The following is a 13,622-nucleotide window of genomic DNA, read 5'->3' on the forward strand; positions in this document are numbered from 1 at the left end:
AATACTATTAATGAACATTAAGTTCTTGTTCAAGCAACACTCATCAATTTATTTATTGAGACCATCAACGCTGAGCATTTTATCTAAAAAGTTAGGCAGAATGTTGAGAAGAAATGATAGGGATTCACTATTGAAAAGAGAAGAATTGGCATGCACAATAACATCGTTAATCCAAAAAATAAATCTCAAAAGAATAAAAAAATTGCGGGCACGAATTGAAAATAGGAAATTTAAAACACAACAACAAAAGTCTTTTCATATTCAATTATAAATATAAATAGCTGTTGTTTTATTTAAGGATAAAGTTCATGAGTAACCACAATATAGTCAATAGTGATTTTGTTGGACATAAAGGCGCCGTGGGACTAGAGAGTCTGCTCATGTAGTAAAGTGTTTTTGAACTTTTATGCATTCTATTAGTGCTAATAAAAAGGTAGTTGTTAATAGGTTGATCAAACGTACTAAAATTTCATAATATTTTTGACTCGTGCCCCATCAAAAATCATTATTTGCATTACTTTGTTTTTTTTTACAAAAGTAAAAGAACTTAGATTTACACAATTAATTTATTTTCATAGCTCAAGTTTACCTTTTACAGCTGAGTTTATAGTCATGGACCTCATGGTTAATATTGAAACCTGAGTTATCTATTTTTATTCATTGTAATATACATAGTACTGCAATTTTAAATGTTTTTTGTTTTGTAGGAAACCACCGATGTAAAACACAAGACTGGCAAACGCTCTAAGTTGGAAAAGGAGCTCCTTGAGTTAACTTTGAAATATCAAAAAGTTATCGCCGAAAGAGATGCAGGCAAGTATACTAATTATCCCTTGAATTATTCTCTATTGTGTATTACGTATGCTGAGGTGTCATGCCATAACTAGTGATTTGGTAGGGAGATGTTTCTTTGACAAAAGAGGTAATATGATTGTTTTTATTATTTTTTAAGTTGAGCTAATTACAGGTGGTCGAATATTTAAAAGTATCAGATTGAATGCATATAGGTCCTTCAGAGCCTTGCATCTCTACTGTGGATTATATGTACTCTCGTAATGGTAAATAACATAAAAGATTTTTGATTGAAAATAAAATTTCTAATAGTTTTCTTGTATGGCATTCTCCATCAATATATTGCATGAGTTATTGTAGAAATGATAGCGGAATTGGTACAAAAATAAAGTGAGGAGAAATACAATATATTAGAATTATTAGCTTAACTAAGGTTGCAATTATTATTGTGCTTTATTTGCTTTTTTTATTTTCAGTTGTTTCCATGTTTATTTATTTTTGAATTTAAATTTTTACTTTATGTGGGTTTTTGTAACGTGTATTTATGTACCTTTTTCTTATCAATGAAAGTATAAATCTCTATTTATAAAAGTTAACTTGGTACTAGAGCCATAATTCAAAACTTTAGAGCTGCTTGTGGGCTTTGAAAATTCACGATCGCTTCCCGGGAAACTTTTTGCATTTATTTTAATTTTTGTTCTGAGAGATAGAGCTTTGGAGAATCAAATATTCAGAAGACAGATTAGATTGTAGGTAAGACATTACCCAGAGATTTCGTCCTCATTTTTGTGAGGACTTTTTGATTCGGGTTCGAGGTTTCTCATAGGGTGCATACCCCTATAGTTAATTACCCTCCTTATAACGAGAGAACACTTTCGATTAAGACTAGTCATTAAGAGTTGAGTATTAGACATACAATAACAACACTTAGGATTTTAAATTATAAAATTCATCACTTGCAGCTTAAAGTAGATGGTGGGTGAATGAAGGCGAAACTCGATCAAGATCTCATGGCTCCATCATCTTGAGTCGTCGTGGTAACTGATCTACTTAGTCAGAGGAGGTGGTCGGCCAAACCTGATAGAAGTATCCTGGGTTGCGTCGTCCAAGAGATTATTGTAGATCTACGTTGAATATTTTTCTAAGGGGACAAATTTAAATCGACCTTAGCTAACAAAAGGTCTTATGCTAATCAATTGCACCCTTATGATTCACAACTCAAAGGGTAGAAGCCATTGGGGAACATACGGGTTGTGGTCGTGATCGTAGTATAATGGTGTCATTTGACGGCAATCATCCAGTCATAGGGCATTGGTCGTAACTGCTACTTCGTGGTGTCAATTTTACGACTAAGCCACACAGACAGAGGATGTAGGCTACGTTTTTACTGACATACAATTGCTTTGATTGTGAATATATTGATGTATTTGATATGACATTCACTCTTTATTAGCTGAAGTCAATAAAAAGTTTGTCACCCTAGACAAACTGTTGCGGAGAATATAATTTACTTTAACTTTTAGGCGATTAAATCTTAGCTTAAATATTTGGTCAGTTATTTTAACTTTGAAATTAACAAGATTTTTATTAGTAAACATCGACAGATGTAATTGTTTTAAATATTAAAAACTTGGATGACCCAAATGATAATGAAATTGTATAATAGGAAATTCAGTGGATCTAGAAAAACTGCAACCATTGGTAGAAGTGTCCTCATTCTCTGTGTCTTTCTCTTGGAAGAAGTAGAGTCCAACTACTGTTTTAGCAGTTTCAATCTTTCCCGAACAAAGATCCTGAAAGGCACAAATTTAAGGTGAAAATTTTGCAACGCAATCTATGTCGGGTGTCGGCCTACTAACAGATAACGGGTTACTCTTCAACAGAGGGATGTGTAACAAAGATTCCAGAGTTAGACCGGTTGTTAACACAATCGAGCTTTTACCAAGAATAGAGTTAGTAGAGCCCAACTACTCTTTTAGCAGTTTCAATCATCCTCAAATAAAGATCCTGAAATGTAAAAACTTCAGGAGAAAATTTAGCAACGCAATCTATGTGATGTGCTAGCTTACTAACAGATAACGAGTTACACTTCAACAGAGGGACATGTAACAAAGATTCCGGAGTTAGACCGGTTGTTAACACAACCGATCTTTTACCAACAATAGAGTTATAGAAGCCATAAACAATTTTAACTTTATCTTTCCCAGAGTATGGATAATATGTTGATAAAGCTTGAGAGCATCCGGTCATGTGGTCTGTGACACCTGAATCAATGATCCATGTACTAGAAAAAAAAGTGAAACCACAAGACTGATACCTTCACGGACGTGGGTGGTTGGCGGGCCGGAAGTGAACTGATTGGATTCGAGCAGTTTGATTAATTGCTTCATCTGACTCGTAAGAGAGTTGGGTGATTCTAGAGTGTTCCGAGTGGGAGCTAGTTGTACAGTAGTAGATTCAGATGTCATAGTGAGACCCTTGATAGAGGAGGATTTGACTGAAATTTGTATGCCGGTTCCCATGTAGTTTCTAACGTTTTTCTTGAGTATGGTTAAGTGTGTGATAATAATCAGAAGTGGACTCGGTGGCTCAAGGAGGATTTTACAAGTGTTGAACACTATTAGTAACCAAGACAAATGATTCGACTGAAGTGGAAGTGTTGAGCATGACCATTCTTCGGCTTTCTTTGTGTTGAATTTCTGTGAAAGCAGCATGAGTAGAAGGAAGGGGATCCCGACTAAGGATACACTCTTAGATTAAGTTCTTTGTTAAGTCCGACCAAAAATTGAAACATTCGATCTTTTTCTACAATTTTCTGAAAGAGGGAAATATCTGTCAGAAATTTCCACGTGTAATCATAGTATAGATCGCATTTCATCAATAAGGCCACCAAATCATTGTAGTAATGGGTCACTGTTCTCGATTCCTGTTTTGTCTTGTGGATTTTCTTGGAAACCTCATAAAGTTGGCTGGAGTTCCCTACATATGTGTAGGTATCCCAAACTGCAGTCCAGAGGGCACTGACAAAAAGGAGAAACATATATGAACTTTCAATCGCAGTCTCTGTGTAGTTTATCTGCCACGACATGGCCATGAAAATTTTCACTTCCCACGTTTCATATTCCAGTCAGTTTTAGGAGGTTCACTAATCATCCCCGCGTTCTCTTGACGAAAAAAGACACAACTTGAGACCATTGGAGAAAATTTGATCCGTTCAGTTTACGGGTGGTGATTAGGAAGTTTATATGGTTTTCTGATTCTCTGTTTTGTGGAGGGATTGACATCGATGTTGACTCTCCGGTGGATGCAAGTATACCATCGGGAGAAGGCTCGGGGTGGTAGAGTTTGCCATGATTCCAACTGAGCTAAAAGTGATGTTGGGTTTCCGAGACAGACAAATTATGGAAGCTGGAGAAGGGAAGAACTGGTGGCTACAAGGGTCCCTAGGAAGTGGAGGAAAATCCGTGGACGATGGGGATTTCAGATGGCTTGAAGCAGCTGCCTGCAAGCCAGGCAACAACTCTAAGATCTGGCGGTTGGTGGCCCGTAGGGAGGTTGGTGGTGAGGGCAGGGAGGCTGGCGCTAAGATCTGGCAGCAGGAAGAACATAAACAGGGAGAACCTGTAAGGATTGGCGGCAGAAATCTTGCAGGGAGGAATCCTGCAGGTGGTCGGCAACTAGCTGTAGAGCTCTGATACCATGTCAGATTGAATAGAGCTAGGTGCTTTCATTGATAGGAAAAGAGGTATAAATACATATTACAAGTCTCAAATAAAAGGAAAAACATTTATTCAGAAATAGATTGACTAGAAAATACATAAATATAGAAACGGAACATAAAGGATGCAAATAAAAGCTATTAATAAGTTCGGTAGTAATTAGGCTAATAATTCTAATATTTTTCATTTTATAAAGTTTTTAATTGAGGTTGCATTAAGAATATATCTGCCTATTATTGTATATTGAGGGAGCTATGCATTCGGGTTTGTTTTGCCAATTTATCTTGCTGATAAGCTGTAAATTATGCTGATGATTCTGTTGCTTTTATATGTTGCTCAAATTTATTTCATTTCATTATCTTTTGAATGAATCTTTTGCCCCCGCTTCATGTCTGTTTTTGTTCTGTGCAATAGAACTTAAGGTATTTCGTTATTCTATTATCAGCTTGCGCATTGTTATTGAGCTGCTGCAGGATTTTGTGGTTCTTTTGGTTGTTCTCACTTAGGTGCTACTAAATTTTGCTTTTGTACATTTATACCTCTCAAATTTTTTATATCACATTTTAAAATACCATCATTTTAACTTTTATTACTGAAATACACCTTTTCATGCTTAGGTATGGGGATATGTATGTAAAAAATGAAGTTGAGATGTTAGATATGTAAGATGTTAGATATGTAAATATTATAAGAATTGAGTGGGATGTATGTAAATCTTCCTAAAATCAAATGATTCATTGGAGGAAGATATTTTGTCTATGGTTATTGCTTGAATGAATCTCGTTTTTTCAAGCATCCTGCAACATTTAGGCTCTACTGAAGGAGAGGAATAAATCTTTGAGTTATCTTAAGTTGCCCTCTGTGTTTTTTCTCATTAGGATCTAAATTTTGCCTAGTATTGTTGCTTAATGGTGTGCGCTTAAGTATTCCCTCGCAGGTTTTCTTGCAAGCCATTTTTTCCTTTTAATAGTTGCTTTAAAATAAGATATTTATTATATAATCTTTTCAAAAAATTACAATTCCTAATTTTTTTTTGTTTGCTTGCATTTTGAAGCTGTTGCGGTGCGGGATAGACTAGAGTCACTTTGTAGAGAGCTACAACGTCAGAATAAAATGTTAATGGTAAAATTCTGTCAATTTAATTAGTTGTTTTGGTTATGTATTTTCTTTTTACCAATTCTTATGTACTTACATATAACACCTAAATTTTACTTTTTATGCTTATACCACAAAAAAAATTTCAAGCACATAAAAAAATGCCACTATTTTAACTTTTAAAATGTGAACAAAGTGAAGTGGAATACATGTAAAAATTGAAGGTTAGGTGTTAGATATGCAAATACATAAGAATGGAGTGGTATGCATGTAAATCTTCCTTATATATTTTAGCTAGCCTTTTTAGATGAAGTTGCGCGTGCTTTAATTTTAGCATGCCCAAGTTGCTTTGTTATCGATAATTTTGAGAAACCCACCAGTTTAGTAGCCATAAGAAAATTGGACCTTTTTATCTTTTCAGTCAAGTAGGTGGTTTAACTGCTGGAATATCCTTAATTTTTTTGTGTTCTACCAAATCATTGAACGCAGGATGTGTTGTCTCCCATAATTTTCCTATATTAAAGCCAGAGAACATGCTAATTATTATCCTCATTTGCTTGGCATGAACCATTTATGAGAATTTTGTGTTGTTCGTGTTATTTAAATGGCACAGAATAGCAAGGGGGCTGCTCTGCATGGTATCAATATTGTTTTATTTTTATTTTCTAACATTCTTTTTTATAGTGTTTGATAGTTATTTTTATTTTGTTTTTAAAAAAAATATCAAAAACACATTTTTAGCGTTCTGAGTATTTTTGAAACAACTGGCTCTATAGCCACCAACCTAATTCTGCCATCCAATTCTACTGCCATTAACTTTTTCAATGCTCCGTAAAAATAAAAATAATTTATATTAAAAAAAAACAATATAAAAAATACTGAATTTTTTTTTGCTTTATTTAAAGATATAAAAAAAAATTAAAAAAAAATTTAAAAATAAAAGATTGAAATTATTCCAAATGGGCCCTAAACTTTTGCCCTTTTTTCTGTTGATGAATTTAAAGTTGACATTAAATTTTGAAGTTTGCACTTTGCACATTGATTTTTTATTTTTTTTTTTATAATTCAAATTGATGGTTATGCTTTCAATTATTTCCTGATGGAGGTAATTTCTTGAACAACTGCCACAAGCCTTTATCCCACTAAGTGGGTTCGGCTACATGAATCCTGTTTCTCCATTTCGTCCTATTGAGGGTATTGTTTTCATTTAATCCTAATAAATCAAGATCATTTTTTATACATATTGTTGATCTCATTTTCAGTGAGGTCTTAGTCTTCTGCTATTAGAACCCAGGATCTAGCTTTAAGAGTTTCTTATTGACCATCATTGCAAACTAGTAATGGAGCCCACCTCCCATAGAACTTCGAGCTACTTCTTGACTCATTTTTGTGCAGACTTCGCATGAGTAGTCCCAAGCACTCAACTCTTAGTTGCAAAGGCTGAGGACTAACATGTAGAGGGCCCTAAAATGAGTTCCTATAGGATCAAACACTCATAGGTGAACCCTTCATGACTCAAACACTCGCGAACGCTGCAATTTATGCATTCACTACACCACGCGTGATGTTGAGTTGAATTGACCCGATAGTTGGCGAACTTGTCTGAACGATCTCGAATGACAAAACAGACCACACTGATGCATCCGGGACGTCGACTTTAGCTAGAAATGATACTTAAATTGCTATGGTTCCGCGTGCCAGCATTTAACACGGAAATCGATGCACATTTTTTTTAATTAGCTGGGCCCAGACCCGGCTAAACTCAGGTTTAACTCGGATTCGATTCGGGCTAGACTCGGACCGAACAAGAGTTGAACAATTTTGAATTTTAAATTTTTGAATTGCAAATGAGTCATTTAATTTCACACTAATTAAATTCATTTGGAATTTATTACCAGCCAAATAAAACTCTTCTGCCTATGGAAACTATTCAATTCTCGCCCAACGCAATGCTCCACGTGCAATCATTTAACATGAAAATCGATGCACATTTTTTTAATTAGCGGGGCTCGGGCCCGGGCTTAACCCATGTTTAACTCAGATTCGATTCGGGCTAGACTCGGGCCGAACAAGTGTTAAACAATTTTGAATTTTAAAATTTCAAATTTCAAATGAGTCATTTAATTTCACACTAATTAAATTCATTTGGAATTTATTACCAGTCAAATAAAACTCTTCTGCCTATGAAAACTATCCCCGCCCAACACAAGCTTAACGACTATTTGGAATTCGAGGGATACAAATCCCGCTCGGGCTTCGCCTTCGTCCCATTCGGCTCTCCCGCTTCCTCTGCTCGATCCCGACTCCTCTCTGCAATCTGAGCTTCTTCTCCTGCTCGCCTATTTCTTTCTCGTGCATGACCGAGGGCTTCGCCTTCCTCCTCTCACTCGACCGAAGACCCCCACTCGCCTGCTCCTCCCTCTCGCGCTCGACCGAAGGCCCCCGCTCCTCTTCTGTGAACCGAAATCCTCACCTCCGCCTCTTCTCTTCCTTTGCTCGACACCGCTCGATGCTCTCACCTTCTCCTTCGACTCCTCTTTGTGAACTACAACCCTCGCCTCCCCTCTGCGCCGAAGCCCTTGCCTACCTCCTCGCTCGACTCCCGTACCAAGGCGCGACACTCCTCTCTCCACTCCACACCTGAAGCTCTAGAGCCTCTCTCTCTCTCGATTCTCCCACTCGCAAACCCTAACAACTCTCAACTTAAGCACCAGCGTTCGGCTTCCTCACACAAGTGAAGACCCCAATTTGTGTTCTTTTTTTCTGATCTTTTGAGCCATGAGCAGAGCTTCTCCTCTTTCTGCTATCCAAGCCGCAATATTCAGAAGGCCCCTTCTCCATCTTAAACAAAACAATTCAAAGCTGATTTCCATTTCCAGCCACCTCAAAACAGGTTTCAATGGTTTCTTTTGCTTCTTTTGTTCCCTGCAACACTGTTAATCGATTTTATTATTCATGGTAATTATTCTAAGATGCTTGTGATCAGCTCATAACCTTCATTTACTTTGTAATTATTGACATGCATATAAAAGTGATCAGATGTTCACTTGGAGAAACTAGAGGATTAAGTTGATTTTGCAGAAGGTGCTTAAATCTGGATCATAATTTGCTGTGATGATTTCTCCTTAAAATATTGGGAAATTTACATAGATGCTACACAATTCATATGTATTTACTTATCCAACACCTAAACTTCAATTCTTACACAATTCATATGCATGAAATGGAGTTATTTCCTGTGGTATGAAAACCTGGTGGTATATATGCATGTGAACGCTTTCTTGGAGGAAATTGAGGGTGGTATTTCTAATGGGATGTTAAGGTGGATTGGTGTTTGTAATTGCTGTTTTTGCTCCCTATATTTGCCAATTTAGGGAATGTTTAAGAGTTGCTTTTGGTCACATATGCTTACTGTTCAAAGCTGATTACTTATTTCTTAGGGCTGCGCTTGTTCAATATTGCCACTGTTTGGAGTACTGTAAATTACTGTTTTAGAGAGGGATTTGGGACTTTTAAGTTGTCGTTTCGGGACTTTTTTGAAAATGTTTCTTTGTTGTTTGGTGTCTTTAAGAGGGCTGGAAAGTGCTGAAAAATACTTGAATGTGAAAGCTGTGGGAGAGCTGTACGGTGCTGTTTGGAACTTCGGAATTATTGTTTGGAGTCATTGGGAACTGTAGAAGTGTTGATTGGAAGTTGGTCTTTGCTTTAATTGTCTGTTTGGAAACTACTAATCACTGTAGAAGTGTTGTTCGAGGTTTAGAATTGCTGTGAGAACTGTTTAGAAGCTGTCCTTTGCTGTAAATGGCTGTTTGGAAGCTGTCCATTACTAAAAGTGGCTGTTTGGAAGCTGTTAATCACTGTGGAGGTGTTGTCCATTGTCGTTTATGTGTTGGGAGAGTTGTAGGAGAGTTGTAGGGTGTCGTTTAGGATTGCTGTCCGCAGTTCCTAGATTTTGTCCGAAGTCGTAGGATCACCGTACACGCTTCCTAGTTGCTGCCCGGAGCTGTAGGAGGTTGTAGGATCACCGTACAAGCTTGCTAGTTGTTGTCCGGAGTTGTAGGGAGCCTTAGGATCACCTGTTTGGAATTCCTAGTTGCTGTTACGACTTGTTCTGCTGCTTACTATTTTATTCTCTTTTTTGCAATTCATTAAATTCGCTGCAAATTATATCATGTTTTGTGAGCTAAACATGCAGCAGCAGATACGCTAGGTACGCAAGTACATTTTTTTTTAATTTTATCAATGCAATTTACTCTTGTTCTAACATATCATGCAAACACTGATTATGATTTTATTTTCAAAACAAAATAAAATTTAAAAAATTAAACAACATTTTTATAATAAAACGAAAAAAATAGAACACGTATTTTTGAATTTACGGTAGTCCCTCGGATGAGGTAACCTACGGTTGCTAACGAGATCTTCTCAGTTTAAATGAGCCCCACAACTCATTTAGACAAAGTAAATTCAAAAGAAAATAGTGGTACCAGAACTAGGGAATCGTGAGATTTTAACCGGTGTCGCTCTAATCAACTTTAACCCCCCCATAATGCTTGAATGACAACAAAATCAAAACCTTGAAACACACCTGGTAAAACCTTTTGAACTTTAAGTTTTAAGACTGCTACTTCGACGAGGAGCTTGGAGCGAGCTTTGTGGGTAGCACGACAAAGAGCTTGGATCGAGTAACAAGAGGATATTCTTCAACAATCTTTCTCTTTAGTCTAAATAACAACACATAGGATTTAGAGGTAGCTCGCCCAACGCGACGTAAAACCTCACTTTCTTTAGGCTCATGTACAATCATATTGTGCAGCGTAAGTCCTAACTCGTCTTAGATTTCAAGATTATCGTGTGACACAACGTAAACCCTCTTATCTCTGCGAGCTATTTGCATAATCAGTTATTATGCAAGGTTCAGTCTCAAATAATAAAATTGGTAGGATTAAACACTAGAATAATATCATCTCAAAAATACAGTCACACAGTAGGATAGTTTGGGAAGTCACCGAGAGTTCTCCTCAGGATCTGTGACATCCCCTACTCTTTTCCTTCTTTTGAACATCTGAAAATAATTTTTCCTATTTGAGTCACTCTCACTTGTTTTTCCACATCCTACCATGAAAACCTAAACTTTGAATTTTTGAAGACTAGTATCTATGACATCATCGAGAGTTTTCTCAAGTGACCCCAATTATTTTGGATGCAATTAACTATAGGGGCTTGTCTCTAGAGAGAACTTGGAACCCAAATAAAATAAACTCTATTTAATTTTTTATTAGATAGGAGAACTTGTCGGTAATATATAAAAGGTTCTCAGACCAAACAGATGTCACAAATCTCTTATTTTATAAGATTGGGCCTATCGTCGAGGTATACACTTATCTTTCGGGAGGGTGTAATATTCGCGGTATTGGACACGATTATGTAAACTATTGGACGAATGAGATCCATTTGGTCTTATTTTTTCAAAAATTAAAACACACTACTTTTAAAACCAAAAATATATACCTCTTATATTTAAATTAAATTTAAAAAACTATTTTTCAAAATCAAATTGAAAAGTTGACCGACACATATGCCCAAGTCTTTCTAGGTCTACCTCTGCCTTTCTTAACATAAGTCGAATATGAAACATCTAATTGCCTAACCGGATCATTAGATGATCGACGTTGAATGTGACCAAACCATCTAAGATGACTCTCTCTAATTATATCCACCATTGAAGTTGCACTAACTCTATCACAAATATATTCATTTCACATTTTGTCTTTTAAGTGTCAAGTCACTCATTCACCTAAGCATTCTCACCTCGGCAACACTTAACTTTGTTTTATGCTACTCTTTTAATGGCCAACATTCTGCGCCATAGAGCATTGCAGATCTCACCAAATTAAGATTATTTTTTAATGTCTAGATCAAATAAAATTAGAAACTTCTCATATACATTGTATTTTTCACTGTTGGGAGCTTTTTTGGAGGTTAAGAATTTTTTCACTGCTTTTTTCCCATTTCTTAATCTATTTACATTATATTTTATTGGGTACTGATATGAAAATTTACCAGGAAGAGTGCCAACGGGTATCAGCAGAAGGACAAAATATGAGATTGGATTTGTCTAAGAAATTTAATGATGCAATTAAGGTATGCAAGAGGATTTTGTTTATTATGCTTTTCCAAAATAGATATATTGTTATAATTTAAAATTAGTCAACTTATGCAGAATATCAACATATAGTCATTTTTTAAACATGCTATTGGTAAAATAGAGGCAAGATGCTATTGGGCATTTTGTATCATCATAATGTTATGATTGACAACCAGCTTTCAACCCAACTTTTTTCCTACTCTGCATATTTTTTTGCTAAGAATGCTGTTTTAGTTTTGTTCATTTATGGTTTAATCTTTCTTTGATTTTACTTCTCTACCTCTAGCAATTAATAACATATCAGATTCGTGTTTAATCATGATTAGGATGTGAACGGTAAACTTGAAGAGCAGAAACATGACTGCCTTTCGCAATTGAAAGAGAATGAGATGTAAGTGTCTTCTCAATTGTACTGTCTTTGACTGCATCATTTTTTAATAAGATCATGAACCCATTCTCTACTTCAGGTAAATATGTAAAGGTTTTTCTTTTGGGACCTCTCGACTGTCTGTAAATGATTTCCTTACACGGATGCATTTGATTGAAGGCTTGATTAAAAGATTTGATGATACAAGATTTATTTTCGCTATTTACTTTACAGTAATGATTTTAAAAATATGAGCTTTACTGCTTGAGGCAGTATTCGGTGAGGTTCTGCAAATATGAAATTTGAAAAGAAATTTCTATTTGAGTAATGTAAAAAATAACGTGTTACTATTCTACAGAGTTCTTAGAATATAAATAGCCCTACAGAACATCCAATTTTAGTCAGAAATATTTGTGAAGTTTATTCAAATTTCTTAGTGAGCATTGGGATAGATTGTTTTGTTGTTGTGATACTGGAGTTAACCTAAATCACAATAGAAAATGTAAATATTATTGTTGAAAGAAAATAGGAGGTTATTACCAACACACTTGAAAGGGGAAATACAACAACAGACACAAACAAACACAACTAGAGTGAATCCCAAGGATGGTGGTGATGGTTGGCGAGGGTTTAGAATGTGGTGCAGAGGTGGAAAGGGCGGTTGGCAAACAAAAAACAGCAAGGCGGCTGTTTTCCTAGTGCCATCCAAAAAACAAACATCAATGAGTGATGTGGGAGGGCCGTCTGGGGTGATGGCAGCTCGGATGGATGGCTGAAATGGATGCGTTAGCAAAGATGAGGGGCTGGACAGCCACGTGACAGCTAGAAAGGGCGGTATTGTGTTGCGGCAGCACAGGAGGACAGCTGCAGTGAAGGGGAGTTGCGGCAATGGAAGCAAGCTGGAATGAGGGAAAAAGCTGGTCGGACGGAACAATGGAAAACAGCCGGGAACATTTGTTTGGGTGGCGGTAGTGAGCGGGAATAACGACATCAGCGGTGGGGAATGCGTGGGACTGTGGGACAACAAATTGGTGGGTTGTCCTGAAGCTGTGGTAGTGAGGGGGGTTGGTTGGATCATGAAGACCGGAGGTTGGAATGAGTTGCAGCAAGGTGGGACGTGGCTGGAAATGATGGTAGGAGGTGGTGGCCGGCGGTTGGGGTTGCAGGAAGACAAAATGAGTGATGTCTAGTGGTTTTGGTGGTGAGGAAAGGCGGCGGTGGCAACGTCGAAGGGAGAGTTGTGTAGGATGGGAAATCCAGGATAAATATATTTGTGGGATCGAATTACAATCAGAGCACCATTCAATCCTTGGGAGACCGTCACCATCTCAGATGAGTTTTAGCCGATACACCTTCTCGCTTCGGATACAATCCTAGAGGGGGCAACGGAAGCCGACGACTGTCCTGACAGATATACAAGCAATAACTAACCATAGACTGTCCAAAACAAAAATATATAATAATAGGATAAGTAGATGGGGGCCCCTTACTTAAATTAGGT

General features: G+C 36.8%; 1 protein-coding gene across 1 annotated transcript in view; it reads left to right on the top strand.

The window, feature by feature from the left end:
• The first annotated feature begins 612 nt into the window (after positions 1-612).
• The window catches only part of LOC110028406 (alpha-taxilin), a 34,540-nt gene continuing 21,530 nt past the window's right edge, over positions 613-13,622 (top strand). Inside the window, exons 1-5 of the mRNA XM_020730239.1 lie at positions 613-624; positions 708-813; positions 5,566-5,633; positions 11,673-11,750; positions 12,081-12,145. Of these exons, the coding sequence (XP_020585898.1) occupies positions 613-624; positions 708-813; positions 5,566-5,633; positions 11,673-11,750; positions 12,081-12,145 (329 nt within the window). The remainder of the gene's footprint in view (positions 625-707; positions 814-5,565; positions 5,634-11,672; positions 11,751-12,080; positions 12,146-13,622) is intronic.

Source organism: Phalaenopsis equestris, unplaced genomic scaffold, assembly GCF_001263595.1.
Source record: "Phalaenopsis equestris unplaced genomic scaffold, ASM126359v1 Scaffold000511, whole genome shotgun sequence".
NCBI lineage: Eukaryota > Viridiplantae > Streptophyta > Magnoliopsida > Asparagales > Orchidaceae > Phalaenopsis > Phalaenopsis equestris.